Below are 17002 nucleotides of genomic sequence, written 5' to 3'. Positions count from 1 at the left end.
AATAGACTAATATTTTTATGAGGTTATGTTAACAGGTGCCCAAGGCTCCTGCATGCCCACATGGGGTTATTTATTTCGATCATTACTTACCGCTACATACATCTATTCAAAAACGGCGGAAGCAAAGTTGTACACCTAATAACATAAACAAATTGCATTTTAATACCATGGAACTAGGACAAACTTTTTTTAAATAAATAATTTACGAAAATTCAAAATTCACAAATGCCGCACATGCCCGCCATTATTTTCAATATATTTTCTGCAACCTTGATCTAACTACCACAAAGTATTACAAATTAATTGAGGATGTTTATTTAATGAATCGATACTTATTTAGATGCTTTCTCTTAAATCTTCCAAATCGTGATTTCTTTCTTTATACAGGGTGAGCCAGAAAGAATGGGCCAACGCTAAACTGGAGATGTTGCCCACCAAAATATTGTGATTGAGCTCAACATTGCTTATACCAATGTCGCTGGTTTAAGAGATACAGCGTGTTCAAAGATTAAACTTGATTCTGAAATTTCTTAATAATTAAGAAAATTTTGATAATATAAATCTGAAAACTAGTAGTTGTATGTTTTTTGGTGTGAGAATTACGAATTTTAAATTTGTTATGACTTTGCTCCTAGAGGGCGCTAGTTTCACAGTATTGTTTAAGTAATTTCAAACATATTTTTTTCTCTATTATTTTCATTATTAAAACAAGTCGACAATTTAAAAGAACGCCCAATTTTATAGAGGAAAGGTACTCTTGTTTAGGTCATCCAAATCTATCCGTCCTTAATTTATTTGCATTTAAAAAGTTCAATTTTACTATGATTTTTTTTTTAGATGTCGATATTCCTATTTTTTTCTAACTAGTCTTGTTTTAACATCTGTCAAATTTATGTCATTAAATTATTTGGTTTTTGTGCATGCATGTTGATTATTAATAGTGCAAATGGCCTAGCTATTAATCAGAAAATGCCACAATATAATCATTTGTTCTAACAGTGAAATGCGTGATATGATTTGCATTTATGCTGACGCAAATTTTAATGGACAAGAGGCGGCCCGAAAATACCTACAATTATACCCACATAGAAGGCAACCTAATCACATACTCTTCAGAAATCTTTACAACCGTTTAGGTGAAACTGGATCTTCTCGCCCATGAAGCAACCACGGTACTCGGAAAACTATTACAGTAGATGAAGAAGAGAAAATTTCAATTCGTATTTCGGAAAATTCAGCTCTGAATCCTCGTCGGTTAAGTGCGATAATCCATATCATTATACTCCTGTTCAGCAGTTATTGCCTAAAAACTTACCAGCTCGCCTGCAATTTGCTCAGTCTCTACAAAATATTCGAACCGGAAATCAGGATTTCCTCGGTAAGATTTTATTTACCGATGAGGCGACATTTGCTAAAGGTGGGGTGGCCCATTCTTTCTGGCTCACCCTGTAGACTTCATTATTTTTAACTTTTCTTCTTCTGCATAACCCATTTTACGGATGGAATGAAGCAAATGTGACAGCCGAATAAACAATAATTACTAATGACGGTCGATTCATTTGTTTATTCGTCGCAACTGCAATTCGGAACAACAATATAATCACGATTTTTAAATGCAAATACCGCGAGAACGACTAAACCGAATGCCCACATGTTATATACATATTTTTTAAATCTGAAAATGAAGGTCTATTCAATTTTTATAAAATATACCGAGCGTTCCATTACAAATTTACCAGCTTTGTGTCCTTTTTTAACTTTGCAATATTCATTCAGCGTGTTACGTAACGTTTTCTGGCGATTTAGAATAAACCCTACAACTTTCGTATTTCATGTTTTCCTTTTTTTTACAATAAAGATAGTAGACGCTGTCTAAACATACGGACGAACCCTGTACTTATTTGTTCATATTATTAACTTTTGACGCATTTTCTCGGTAGATAGGAGGAAATAGCCCATGGGTGATGTTTGTTATAATACACTAAAATTTTTTTTAAATTATTTAGGAACCCCTATCGGGCGTGCTGAACCTGAATGATCACATTGCAAATGACAGGGCGTAAAAGGGAGGTAAATAAGTTTATAAAAATATCCGAAAAATAAAAAATATACATATAATTTATAAAAGGACGCTGACGATTGTGGTGGTGGCTTTTCCGTAAATTTTCATGACTATTTAAATCGCAAGAAAGGGGATGCTAAATAACCCGTCGACGTGTGTTTCTACTGATTGGTTTCATCGGGGAGATGTGTACAAAATAGATATCTACACAGACATCGCGAGTCATATTTCCGAAGATATAAGCACATGCGGTGGTAATTTAGAAGGTTGATGGAGCAGTAAAAGAAAATGAAAACCTCAGGCGAGCATAGTTCTTCCATTTTGTTGATTCACAAACAACGTTCCCATTCTGTTTGCTGGGATTCACCCGGGATCTCCACTTTTTTTATGAAATAAGTTAAAATATATTAGGTGTACAACTTTGCTTCCGCCGTTTTTGAATAGATGTATGTAGCGGTAAGTAATGATCGAAATAAATAACCCCATGTGGGCATGCAGGAGCCTTGGGCACCTGTTAACATAACCTCATAAAAATATTAGTCTATTTGTGTCTTCATCATAAAGTTATTCGCAATTGAAAATGTCAGTGTACGAGCCAAATTCTCGTCATTTGCGGGAGGTTTTACTTTTCTGCTTCAATATGAAGAAATCTGCTGCTGAGGCTCATCGAATGCTCTCAGATACTTATGGGGAAGCCACTATTAGTGAAAGGACATGTCGTGAGTGGTTTCAGCGCTTCAAGAACGGTGATTTTCACGTCGAAGACCAACATAGCGGTGGAAGAAAGAAGGTTTTCCAAGATGCGAACTTGGAAGCATTACTTGACGAAGACTCGTGTCAAAGTCAACAAGAATTGGCACAATCATTGGGAGTGACTCAACAAACAATCTCAAAACGCCTCAAAGACATGGGAATGATTCAGAAGCAAGGATATTGGGTGCCGTACGAGTTGAAACCAAGAGATATTGACAGGCGTCTGTTCGCTTGTGAACAGTTGCTTGCAAGGCAAAGACGGAAGGGATTTCTGCATCGTATTGTGACTGGGGACGAGAAATGGGTTCATTACGATAATCCCAAACGCAAAAAGACTTGGGGATATCCCGGCCATGCTTCCACGTCGACGGCCAAACCGTCTATTCATGGTTCCAAAATCATGCTCTGTATTTGGTGGGATCAACTCGGCGTAATATATTATGAGCTGTTACAACCAACTGAAACAATCACAGGTGCTCTTTATCGAACCCAATTAATGCGTTTGAGCCGAGCATTGAAAAAGAAACGGCTGCAATACAACGAGAGACATGATAAAGTGATTTTGCAGCACGATAATGCTCGACCCCATGTTGCGCAAGTGGTCAAGAAATACTTGGAAACATTGAAATGGGAAGTCCTACCCCACCCGCCATATTCTCCTGACCTAGCTCCTTCTGATTATCACTTGTTTCGATCCATGGCACATGGGCTAGCTGACCAACACTTCCGGTCTTATGAAGAAGTAAGAAATTGGATAGAATCGTGGATCGCTTCAAAAGATGTCCAATTTTTTCAACACGGGATTCGTATGCTGCCCGAAAGATGGGAGAAAGTAGTGGCCAGCGATGGACAATACTTTGGATCCTAAAGGTATAATTAGTTTTTTACAATAAAATCGCGAAATTCGGAAAAAAAACGGCGGAAGCAAAGTTGTACACCTAATATATACATAGAATCTTTACTTCCACAAAAAGAACTATCGACCTTTCGGCCTTTCTTTCCTTATACCAAAAACACTTCCATATATACATAAACAGTTATTCGTAAAATGCAAAAATATATATATTTGGACTTACTCCAATAGAGTGGTTGAAAGGAAAAGGAAGCGGAATTGTCTTGTTTGTCTTGTTTATCTTGTAAGGCGAAGAGGATTCACGGTGGTCTAGTTGTGATGTTGCGTCATTTTTGTAAATATTTTTAGGACGAAACAATATAGTTATGTATTTAAAAAAATTAAGTTGATGGTGGTTCCAAATATCCGAAATGTCTTATTAAAAATCCGATAACCCTTTGAAATAGAACAATAAATGCTAATGTAGAAATGGCATTTATTTTTAACCTTATCTTCAAAGTTCAGTATAAAATAAACGCAGTTTTAACAAATATTGGTTTTTCCCGATTTCATCCAGCAGATAGAATTTTCTAAATTTTTAAACCAAGTTTCCTTCAACAAAAAATTGCACACATTTATTACAGTTTGACCGACTTTATATCTCTTCCGATGTTTAAGATCCCAAGAAGCAAATTTAATTAATCCTCTATACAGGGATAGCTTAATAAATTTTAAGCACTGAAACGAAGTAGGAGATATTGTGGCTGAATAATGAATTACATTTTCTTTGCTTGTTTTATCATTTCCATGATACAAACGCATGCGTCTACGTCTTCAAACTAATATCTCATGGCGGGTGTGTACCTATTTGGTACAGGGTGATCCACGTAAGATGGTCCGCTACCTTATCTCAAAAACCGTAAGGTTTAGAAACAAATTTTAATATAAAAATTATTCAGTTTTTCATGAATTTTTATTTTTTAATATTTTCAAAATTACAGGGTGGCCCAGAAAACCGTGGCGTCGCAAAAATACATTTTTTTTAAAGAAATACCCTATATTTTGTTACGGATACTAATTCTGCATGAAATTATAAGTATTATTTGTTATTACAAAATATGAAAAATGCTTAGTACTTTTTGAGTTAATTCAATTTAAAATAAAGATAGTAGGAAAAATAATCAACTAAAAATTCTCAATAAATTCACAAACTATTAATTGGATCGTTTGAAAATTTATTTAGTTAAAAATAAAAGGTACATTATCTACTAACTGGAGTATATTTTGAATTCTTAAGAAATTTTATGCAGAGTGTGAAAAGAAATCGCCCAAACTTTTCACATTTCAATTTTTTTAAATGGGACATTTTGTATTTTTTTTTTTAATGAACTTATTCGAGTTGAATAAAGATAGCGATCTAAACGTCTGTCTTTAGTTTGATTATTTGTTACAATTCTAGCACAATCAGAGGCATGACAATATATGTTAATGATTTCACTGTGTTCCGTATTGCTGTAAACAGTTTTCCTAAATTTTGAGTTTATTTTTCTGGTGTTTAGTTCATAAAGTAATAATAACAGTGTTAGAGTTTTGTTATTGTAAATGTAAAAATATATAATTTTCTTGACATGAGTTTAATTCAATCCAAAAACATAATATTATTGAGACGCCACTGGTCATTTTTATGTTAACCTTGAACTGATTTGATGCATATGATTCGTACGTAAGACGCACATGGAAAGATCCGATCTGTAAACTATAACTGAATAATATTATTAATCACCATTTTTTCTATTTAAATTATTAATTACATATTTATCTAGTAACATATCAGTAATGTATCAATCTACAATGTAGTTAAAGAATAGAATTTTATAATTGCAAGTTATTTTAAGGACAAATATGTAATTAGTAATTTGAATAGAAAAAATGGTAATTAATAATATTTATGTGCTAAATATGTAAGATTTCTTCGGTTTAGATATATGACATATAAATATAATTTGAAAAAAATTTTTAAAAATTCATTTAAAAAAAAATACAGGATGTCCCATTTAAAAAAATTGCGTTTAAAGCACTTGAAACATGAAAAATTTGGATTTTTTTCACACATTAAACTTTTTTCTACACCTTACAAGTTTTAAGATAAAGTAGTAGACCACCTTAAGTAGATCTCCCTATACACACACATGCCTTACGAAACCAATAAGTAGGACCACGTGTCGCCAGGTTCCCGGGTTATCAAACATCCTATTTCTATTGAATTTAACCGTTCATGAAATTTTGCGGAAATCCTGCAAATACTTTCCTAACGTGTCAAGAATTCGTTTTTGCAGGCACGAGGTCTCTCCGTAGCAACCCTAGTTTCTACTCTACTTAATTTAAAGTTGAGTTTAAATTTAGTTTGTAACATTTCAATTATTACTTTGTTTATTATTCGTCAAACGAACCGACAATATGCACTAGATTCGTTTTCGAAAAGCATATTTATCTGTTTTATATCCATATAAATCCGGCAATAAATTAACTAAACGGCGTTATATAAGGCTTACAGCTCTTGTAATCTTAAAAAACAAAAAGGTATTAAAAAGTTATACTAACCGATGGGAAGTTTGCCGGGGTCATTTGAATAACCGAATTAATCTTCGTCCTGTCGAGACAAGTGTCCAGGTCCTTGCTTTTCTCGATAAGCAGACTAGTTTCTTTAGCGCCAATCACCTTGTAAGTAGTCATGCACACTCCTCTGACATCCTCCTCCTCTCCAGTGTAATCAAGGTCAAACCGTTTCATGCTGTTCTGGATCAAAGAGAGAATCCCCCGCTTGAAATTTAGAGGGTAATTTTTTTCCTTCTCGTCTGGACATATTTCATAGACGATTCCGTCTTTGAAGGCGAACCTTAGGGTGGCTTCGCTTATCATGTCGGAAAATAGCTGACTATTAGTGGAAGTGGGATTTTCTTCATTGTCTCTTGAGGCAGTTTCGCTTAATGTAATGTCCGAAAGGGTCAGCAAGCCATCACAGGGCGTCAAGAAATTAAACGTTACGTCAGCATCGATGAACAACTTTGATTGGTTTTTGCTTGTCCCGTTAAATAAGCTGCTGGCCTCTATGGAATACTTGTAGATATAGTACTTGTCTGCCTCGTATTTGAACTTATTATCTGGAAATATAAAACATGTAATAAAACAACTCAGAGTCGAATAGGGAATACCATTCAAACCTCCTACCAAGAGGAACTAGACAGATATTTAATACCATTTTGAGAAATGTTTAATTTCGATACTCTGATAATTTAGATAATTTGTTTGACTTAAAAAAATTAAGTAAAATGGGAGTATCCTAATCTAATCAGCTAAGTTATTCAGACTCCTTCGTCGATAGAATGGAACGAACTAAGCCAAGCAAAATCTGATTAACGAAATGTTAGAATGCAAAACAAAGTAGGATCGTTACAACAATGCCATTTCTGCGATGGTAAAAGAAAAGGAACGCATGGAGCGTGCCACTTAAGAGTGACAGTAACCCCGGGCCTAATAAAAGGAAAAAGTACGAATCGAAGGTGGCACATAATGGGAGTGCAATAACCTCGACCCTTCAGGTGACAACAGTTACGAGGAAAAAATGGACGACCAGTACCAACGCCTACACCTGTGAAAAATATGAAAGTAATTGATAATCGAATCCCCAAGCCCCTCGACACTGACGATTTATCCCCCAGGGACTGTTCCGGATCGTTACATGCTACAGGATTACGAAATCCTGGGTTTTTAGTGGATAGACGCCTCGACGAATCCTACACTGTCCAGTCGCCAGACCGGGTACCTATAAAAGATTTTCCACGAGATAAAAAAACAAGCAAAGAAATGCCTATCTTTTTGTTATTTTGGAAGTGCTCTTACATGAAAATATTTATAAAACAATGCAAAGTTCCAAAACAAAATTTAAGATATCCGCGGTAATGTTATGATCCACAATAATTATTAATCGATATAAACGAATAACCGCTAATTAAAACTTGCGTACATTGAGGCAGTTTTGTTCTTTATTCCTAAAAGAACCCATTAATTTTCTTTTTGTGTTAGTAAATACGTTAAAGGAAAATTCTTAATGTGAAATAAGACTAAAATTAAAGTTTTCTGAAAATTCAGAGGTTTATTAATGTTTTTTCATGTTAACAAGGTCCTGGCTTTTGCCTTGCTAAGCTGTATATTCCTGGAGCGGAGCTGATTAAATTCCCGACTGTAAGATAAGCTCAGGCAGTTTCACGAATTTTTTAAACATAGAGAGTTAATTATATCATTTTTCTTCTGATCGATACAATCGTGACTTCTACCTCATTAAATTGCAATATCCAGAAAGGGAATTACCAAATTTTCTACTCTAACTATATAGATTTTAAGAAGTATCCCAATCATAGTTTTAATCAAGGTAGAAGTTAGTAGATTTGTAGAACTTATTGTAAGGTCTATTGCAGAGTCTACAGATGACTCATTGTTGTGTTTTTGGTAATTAACCTTAGGAAAAACATATCTCCTGTTGTTTGCAAGATGGCTTAAAATAAATTTCCTTTGAAATGCAATTTTAAGGCTCCTGGCCTACAAATGATGCATCTAGAATCAATATAGAATGCAATAAATCGATTTAAGTGAAAAATAATAAATCAAAATTTTACACCTTATCTCAATATTTTCCAAAAAAGGAGGAGATACCTAATTTTTGCCACCTTTCAAGCTCTGCCTCCGATCTCTCGAATTTTTGAATTCAATAGGGTTCAAAAATATATATCTCTCTCAAATTAATCGTCTTACGCCAAACCCACGTCAAGAGGATTATAATATTTCTTTCAGTTTCTTATAGATACCGTGTAGCTTTAAAACCTCTTTTCATCATTTTGAAAGTGTCTTAAAATGAAGCGTACTTAAAACGCATTTTTAAGGCTCCGAATTACAAATAGGGTATCCCAGGTCCAGGGTCAATATAAGATCTAAATCAATAATCTAGAAGAATTGGATTTTGCATGATTTTTGAAGTTTTGACGCCCCTTTTGGGCAGATGAAAAGACACTAATCTATGGGGGCGAAATCGAAGAAAATGATATCAGCAGGACCCCAGCATAAACAAATATTTTAATATGTTTAATAGTCACGTGACTATTAGACAGGGTGTTTTGTTTTAAAAGGCAACAGAATTTCAATGCAATATATTTGTATGAAATGCAAATACATTGTACTGTATTGCGTGTGTATCTATACCAATTATGTTGTTTGTTAAAATTTATTTTATATTTTACGATTCGCCGCAACTAGCATTAAGTTATGTTTTTTAAATAGCAAGGTATATTTTTTAATTCAATATCGAAATCTGCTCCTACCTATGACATTTACTGACCTATAACATTTACCCTATGGATAAGTTGATTACCCATAAATCCAAATTTTATAGCTTCTAAAATTTATGTTTGCCCAGGTATACAATTCAAATTAAAAAAAAGTTTTTGTCAATCGATTTTGACATAGAAATTAACTAAATCTATTTTTGAGTTTTACTATTTGAAATTGAGAAAAATACAATTTTTTTCAATACACATTATCAATTTTTGTTAAATAAACTCAACTTTGTAAGATTATTAAAGCCATCGCCAACAAGAAAAGACGGAATGTGTATGTTTGAATAATTTGCTCCTACTCAGAAAAGTATTAATTCAGTGAAATATGCAAATTTACTTCTTCTTCTATACGAAAAGAGTAATTTATCATCAGTACTGTGTATGGAACTTAACATGTTGAGTTTATGAAATAAAGTGCCTGGTAAAAAAATAGTATTTTTTTGTATTTTAAATAGTAAAATTAAAAAATAAATTAAATAAATTTGTATTTGTCAAAAACAGATTAGTCAAGATAAAGTAGAAGTTGTTTTTCGGGCTGGAACTTTCAGAAATTCTATTCGTGTACCGGAAGCAAACAAAAAGTTTAAATACCATAATATATAAATTTACGAGACCATGAAATGTGGCCTTATCAAAAAATTAATTTTAGCTGGTCGCTAAAAAGCTGATTTGGACCAAATTTCGATTTAGACCTAGAAAATATATCTTGTGGTGAAAAATCAAAACTGATGCTAATTACGTTAATCGTAAACTAACATATAATATTTGACATTAATAACTGTAATCTCAGTTATAATATAATAGAGAACTAACTCTGTACATTCCATCTGGGTCACCCAGTAGAAAGATATTTATAACCACACAGAAACTCTTACAACTCTATAATACAAGGTGTTTCTAAATGTAATGCCATAAATTTAACCACGTATTTTACTACTTTTTCTGTATAAAAATTTTCAAATTTAATATTTTTCCTAATAAAATCGTCGATAAAGTTAAGTACAAAAAAGTTTAGACACTTTTTAAGCACCACCCCCCTGTATTACCCGCCTTTGGAACAATGCGGCAATTTTGTTCTGGAGATTCAGAAAGAACACTAAAACTTACGATAAAATACAAAACTTCATTACTTAATCTCAAAACGTTTCGAAAATATTAATAAAAAACCATCATCAGAAACCATTTTTTCACACTCTGTATATTGAAAATGAAGCGCCTTATGATATGTGTTTATAGGAAATTTTCGTAACATTTTGGGACTTAGAATATGTGGTTGAATTTACGATGCTACGTTCAGAGACACCTTGTATATCTAATATCACTTTAAAAGTTTTATAAAACAATTAGCCAATGACGATTACGAAAAATGGTTATTGGGCCCTTAATTATCTTATATGTGCCGATTCATGTAAAAAAAAAGCCTGACTTTAGTTTAATGTCGGCAAAAGCTGATTCATCCAACTCAGCGGATTTAAACCAAAACGCAAAAAAAAAATGCCGCAAAAACAGCACTCAGCATATCACGAGCATAAGCATAATCAACTTATATTAAAGCGGTAAAACAGTTGAAGTGAAACTTATGATATTCGCCAATATTGAAAACTGAGTTAAACCGTTTTCCATGGAGATACTAAAAATTGCACGAACCCGAATAATAAAGCAGGATGTCAGTCCCAAACTTTACTTCCATTATTATCGCAAAGAGGATTCAAGACATCAAGAAAAAAATGTCTCCTGGAAACTGTGGTATTATTCGCCATACACCACACTATACATTTCCAAGGTGAAAAAAATGGCAGCGAGAACATAGTAAGTGTGTACAATAAGATAACGCTTTAGGTATACGATACTATTGTGTAGTACGCTCCATCTTCTTGGCATTATCGCCTAACACTTTGTCATTTTCTTGCACACGTGTATTGTCCATTTACCATGGAAGGAACCGCTAAATGTGTTTTCCTCGTAAAAGTCGCTTATTACCTTCTTTCGGGAAAGCACATAACGCCTCACACCAGACAATTTTGCCTTGATTAAAGGGCGGTAGTGGATCAATTTAAAGCCGGCGTATATAGAGGATTACGATACAATTTAGCAACCGGCAATGCTGCCAATCACGGTCATTAGCGATAAAGTTAGTACAAAAGCTGAAATGAAAATAAAAACGGAACTACTAAAAACGAGTTAATTGAAAGGCAATTTCCCTCCTCAATTGAATATTTATCAGAAGGGTGTTTTGGCTAAACCCGTAGGCGAATTTATCACCTGCAAACAAATTGTAGTATAATATTCGTATAGTACTGAAATCGACAATTTGTATTCTGGATAAAACGCATTAGGCCGTTCGAGGGTTTCGGTGAACTTTAAAATAGGAGCAAACGCTAAACGGGCCAAAATGGTTTGTTCCTCTTTCCCGAGCGGCTATAAAATTGGGAGAATCCGGCTTATTCGATCAGTTGACAGAGTTTCAGGTTTATTTTGCCTTAATCCCTCTACTTTCTTGAATCAATAAGTAGCAAATCTTCCCTTTTAAGTTTTGCCCGGAAAATACGAGCCGCCGTCAAAAATTGTACCTTTCCACCTCTTTAAAAGCATGAATACTTATGGCCAACAAATTTAACGCTATTTACCAAACCATTGAAAATCAGCACAACTGGCTAATGGCCTCGATATATTTTTTAACACGTGAATAAAACTTCACTAAATAAATCCCTGTATAAACAATTTTCAGCCCATGAATAACGGATCAACTCACTTTTAGAATAACGCGGTTATTATAATAATACGCAGTCACTTCACAGGCAAAATTATTTTCCCGATTCTAAATCTGATAATGTAAATGTACCTATTGTTAAACTAAATAATATCCAGTTTAGTACTTTTTGCCCATGGTTATTTCGGACTAAATGGGAAATCCGAACGGCAAACCCCATTAAGAAAAATCTTAAATAACTTGAAAACTGGATTAATACTTACTAGCATGAGAGCATGTTGGAACGCCACATATCAGAGGATCTTCCAAGGGATCTGAAAAAATACTCTCGTTAGTGCCTTATTATCTCCATAATTCTGTCAAAAAACGTCGAGTAACTGCGTAACTCGATAAATTTTATTTAGAAAGAGAATCCACCTACAACTAATCAAAGCAAATTGTCCCTAAGCAACGGATTGTCCCAGACAAGAGAGTGAATGTCTCATCAAAATCGTGAAATGCACAAATGGAGAAGTCGTAGCAAGCCGGCATGGGTATAAACTGAAAGCATTGTTAAATATACAGGGTGCATGTTTAAATAAAAAGTCCACACCCCCTCCACTCCCGCCGGGACTCGCTCCCATTGGTAGGTTTCGGAGACCGTGCGAGATACTGAGATTTAAGTAGCGCCTCAATTCAGGTCTGCAAGAAAATGGCTGTTTTCATCAATCATTCGCCTTAATTTTTTGGAAATTGGATGCAGGCCAAAAGGAAATGAAATGATTTTTATTTTCAACCGGGGCTGGTCCCTTCTTATCCAAACGAAATTATCGCAACCTAACAGCGATGGAGCCTTGCAGATTCCACAAATACACGAGGAACTTTCCTCTAATGTAAAATGATATTAAAATTTCCAAGGTCTCCATAACACTCTCGAATTCGGAACGCCACATCTGAGGAAGTCATTTTTCCACACTGACGTGTAGGGTGCTTTAGCTGTCCATTACCTTTTGAACGTTCGCTAATTAATAATCGAGCTAATGATTTCTAAACAAAGAAGCTGAAGTGTGCAACTGCGAAACCTCTGACGTGGTGTTTATTGAAGGTACATTGTTACAAAGCAAATCCAAAACACAAATTTAGTCCCGTGGCAAAGCCACAAAATGATTAATTGCTGGTAGCAAAGATACGTAACATGCTCTAACACAATTTTGCGAAACAAACTTTCGAGTTGAATTGCCACCTGTTTAATAAACAAATATGGAACACCTTGCAATGATTTAAAGGGGCAATTTTCTATTGCCACGTTTTAGGATTAGCTTCCAGCACTAGGTCCATTTTCAAAATAGCTATTAGTCGACATGTGCTGATGGTGCTTTTATTAAAAAAAAAACACTCAATTGAATCCGAGCACATTCGAACAGCAGAAGGGTCGGCATCAATAACTTTATTAAATGCCTGGTGACCGTAATTGTAGCGGAGTCTCAACTTGGCATGATTTTCGGGTTAAATAACAACTCTTGTCGATGTTCTGAGTTGTTCTAACCCATATCTAACGTAACTGCCAGTTAAGAAATAATAACAGTATATTGGGTTTCTATTTGGGTTTCTATAAGGGAGATAATTTGCACCAATCCCCATGGACGCAGACGATTGAGTTCTCCATAGTTCGAATATTGACTGCATTGGCAGGTATTTGTATTAATGAATTGATATTACCGAACACGTTATGTTATATGATTTCATCCATCATTTATTAGCAAAGACATATTCGGACATATTCATTACTTAACACACTGTCTATTAAGGTCTTCGTGTGCATCAAACCTGTAGGCAACATAGTCTATTACTATCGAAATTGATATTAAATAGCGAACGCGAAGTTGCGGCAAAGGCTTCGGATTACAAAGAAACTTGACAAAATGGTGGAGTTTGTAGGGAGTTGCAAAGTTTTGGAAAGAAAATACGAACATCTGTAAAAATCTAATTGTTAGGGACAATGAAACTCACATTAAGCTAATTTGTAAGGGAGCTAAATCAGTCGTCATTGAAGTTACAGAAAAGCAGATTTCTCAATACCGTGATCGATTTTTGTGAAACGAAAGTGGACGCCGACAGAAATGTTGTGGCTCTCTTTGTTCTGTAGATAAAGAGTGTTTTTGAATATTCTGCATTTTGAAACCCCCCTGTATTTTGTTTATCCAACAAGATAGTAAAAAAGTAAACATTTATTTATTTGAATTCTTATAAGGACATTCTTGTAGAATTCAGTGGCGTATTTAGATTTTTGGGTCTCTGAATGTCCTCCATACACAAAGTTTCAGTTTTTTATAGAACATCCTGTATATTTTTTTTCGATTTTAATTAGACGTTTCTGGGCTTTTGTGGTTCTTGTTTGCACTTGTCAAAAACACACTGGAGCATTTTCGTTGATGTTTAAACGTGTCGTTATTACATATAATTTTATTAAAACATCGCTGGGAGTCAAGTAAAATTTGAATATTTAAAATATTACGGCATGGTGGCGCGTTTCATGGAGTGCCGCAAAAGTATAAATGCTACATTTGAATTTTATTTAAACAGACATTATTTTTCCTTTTATTTGTGTTTTCTATGTTAAGTAAACTCTATCGTCATAGGTATCCTGAAAGGGTCAGCTAAATCATATAACATTTCAAAGGCTGAAATCAACTTTAATAACCTTTGGCCCTTTATAAAAACCCAGGCTAAGAACACGTAATAAAGGGAATTGCGAAGGTGATGTAATTAATGTAGCGCAATAGTTGCATCCTAGAAATGCTGAACGACGCACTCATATCTACTTGTGAAGCAATAAGGAAGATTTGGTTTTTGTGTCGCTTGTTTCGTAGAAGTGGATATTAAATATTACATCCAGGAGGAAACTCTCAAATAAATCGGTATCTTGATGTACTGCAAAACGTATTGCCGGAATTAGTAGAAAATACGCCATTAGTACAGAAATCAAATCTTCTTTCAATAGAATAATGCACAGCCTCATAATCCTCAAATTATGATGCGTTACATAGAGAACTTTTCCCGAAACGCTTCGTTGTGATGTGCAGGCTTGTGCGTTGGCTTCCCAGGTCACCCCACCTATCCGTGTTGAACTTCTTTTTATGGGGACATTAAAAAAAATTTAATTTGTCGTACTCAGCATAATATAATTGAAAATCTGCAAAGACGGAATATAGAAATTTAAAATGCACTACGCAGAATTACAGCAGTTTGTGATAAATGTATATGAGAAAATGGCACCCAATTTGAGCATCTCTTTTAGTGATGGTTGTTCTTTTTAGTAGCTACTATTATATATAATTCTAGATTTGATGATTTATTGTGAAAAAAATTAGTAATTTGAAAACAAATTGCAATTTTGTTTTTAGCAGTAACTAAGAACTATGATGCAGGGCGCTTCAGTATAAGTCCGTCGACTGCTTACTATAGGTTTTTGTGACTGAAATTAGAAATAAAGTTCATACTAACATCGGTTCGTTTTCTGTCTTAAGTACAGGGTGATAAAAAAAATTAATTTTTTTTAGTTTTTCCTGATAAGTCCATTTCGGCATTAAATATTTTTATGAAAATTGGGAAGCGTAATGTAGATTTTTCTAAAGTTGTCTAGGGTTTATTGATATTAACGAATACACTTATGATTTTGCTTGCGGATAATAGTGCTGGTGAGCCACTCGAAAGAAAGAGGACCTTCTGGATTCGGGGCGCTCTTAAGTACTAAACTAAGGGTAATTAAAACAGTGTCGTACCTTGGCTAGAAGGCAATTACCAACTTATGACACCACCTGAGTTGTTACCGTGGTACTGATAACACTTTGTCGATACATTTCCAGAGATGCCGACAAAGTGCGGCCGCGCTTCTCATCCGCGCCGACAAAGGGCGGCTATCCTTTTCCACAAGTACCGACAAAGGGTGGTTAGACGTTAATCATAAAACAGCAGAATCACATGAAGATAACGATTGCGAAACCCTCTTAATTGACGAAAATACTTCTAACCAGGTTGCGACATACATAGGCGTCCTATAGGGGCAACATCAGCCCCCTCACAACTCTTTCATCTTAAATTAACAGACCTCACTTATTTACAACTCAAAGACTTCCGATTGTGCCTCGACTTTATCGTAAAACTGGAGAAGTCTTTACATATGTACAAAAGGGTTAGATCTATTCGACCTAAGAATCCCACAGTAATGTAAATGTAGAGATACATTTTTGAAGGGCAATAAAGTGGTTTTAATTTCACCAACGGCATCCCTATTAATTTGACCCTGAACATTTTGTGAAAAACCCAAGAAAACTTCGATTAAACTAACAAAAGTATATATAGGGTGTTCTACCTAAAAAAAGTCAATTTTCGCTTATTTATGAAAAAAATAATCACAGATGCAATAAATCTAGAGACGCCACTAAATTCTACAGGAAAAGCAATATAAGAATCCATTTTTAATTATTTAACATCTTATTAGATAAACAAAATACACAAGGTGGCTCAAAACACAGAAAACACCCTGTACTTGGAAAGCAAAGACAACTGCGACTTTTTTGTCACTGTCAACTTAGACTTCCAAAAGAAAACTGCTTTTCAATTATAACTCTTTAATTTGAGTGATGACTGCTTAGATTCACAAAGAAAAACGGACATTCTGTACATTAATATTATGAGCAGTATTCTATAGCATATATAACCCTTAATTCTCATGAGTCTCACAAAGGGAGATTAAAAACTCATTAAGGACAATTTTTTAAAGTTATAGACGCATCGGTTTCCACAGTGGGATCTTTCATGTATGGTCATGACATGCGGTCAGTTGGCTGGCTTTTCTACGGCCTGGAACGCCGGAGAAATAATTTATCTGTTTTCTTTTTATATGTAATAGACCTGCTTGTGCGTAAAACGCATATTTCAAACCACTATATTTGCCCCACTTTGGAAGTTTTTCTCACGAGATTTATTGACAGATGTAAGTGTCATTTCTAAGACAGATATAGTGCCAATAGAAAAAATCTAAAAAGTGACATTTGTCGTTTTTAACAAAGCGACCCAGTTTAAAAGGAGGTTCATCTTATTCATTTAAATTGAACAAATAAGATTTTTCAATCTTTATTAAATAACCAATACTCCTACTTTTGACATTATTATTGGCAAACATCCCGATAAGGTTCTGTTGACGTTCGCAATTTCTCGGCTTGACTTAGTTTTACCCTTTTGAACAAACAATTCTTTTCAAAATCACCTTGCACATA

The 17002-nt window shown here is 34.4% G+C and overlaps 1 protein-coding gene across 1 annotated transcript in view; it reads right to left on the bottom strand.

Moving 5' to 3' along the window:
• Positions 1 to 17002, bottom strand: part of LOC136409685 (uncharacterized) — a 95004-nt gene that overhangs the window by 77034 nt on the left and 968 nt on the right. The window contains exons 2-3 of the mRNA XM_066391362.1: positions 12008 to 12058; positions 6249 to 6808 (exon numbers count right to left, since the gene is read on the bottom strand). Coding sequence (XP_066247459.1) covers positions 6249 to 6808; positions 12008 to 12058 — 611 coding nt within the window. The remainder of the gene's footprint in view (positions 1 to 6248; positions 6809 to 12007; positions 12059 to 17002) is intronic.

The sequence above is a fragment of the Euwallacea similis genome, chromosome 6 (genome assembly GCF_039881205.1).
Source record: "Euwallacea similis isolate ESF13 chromosome 6, ESF131.1, whole genome shotgun sequence".
Lineage (NCBI taxonomy): Eukaryota > Metazoa > Arthropoda > Insecta > Coleoptera > Curculionidae > Euwallacea > Euwallacea similis.
The sequence above is the reverse complement of the archived record's forward strand: the minus strand, read 5'-3'. Positions and strand labels throughout refer to the sequence as shown.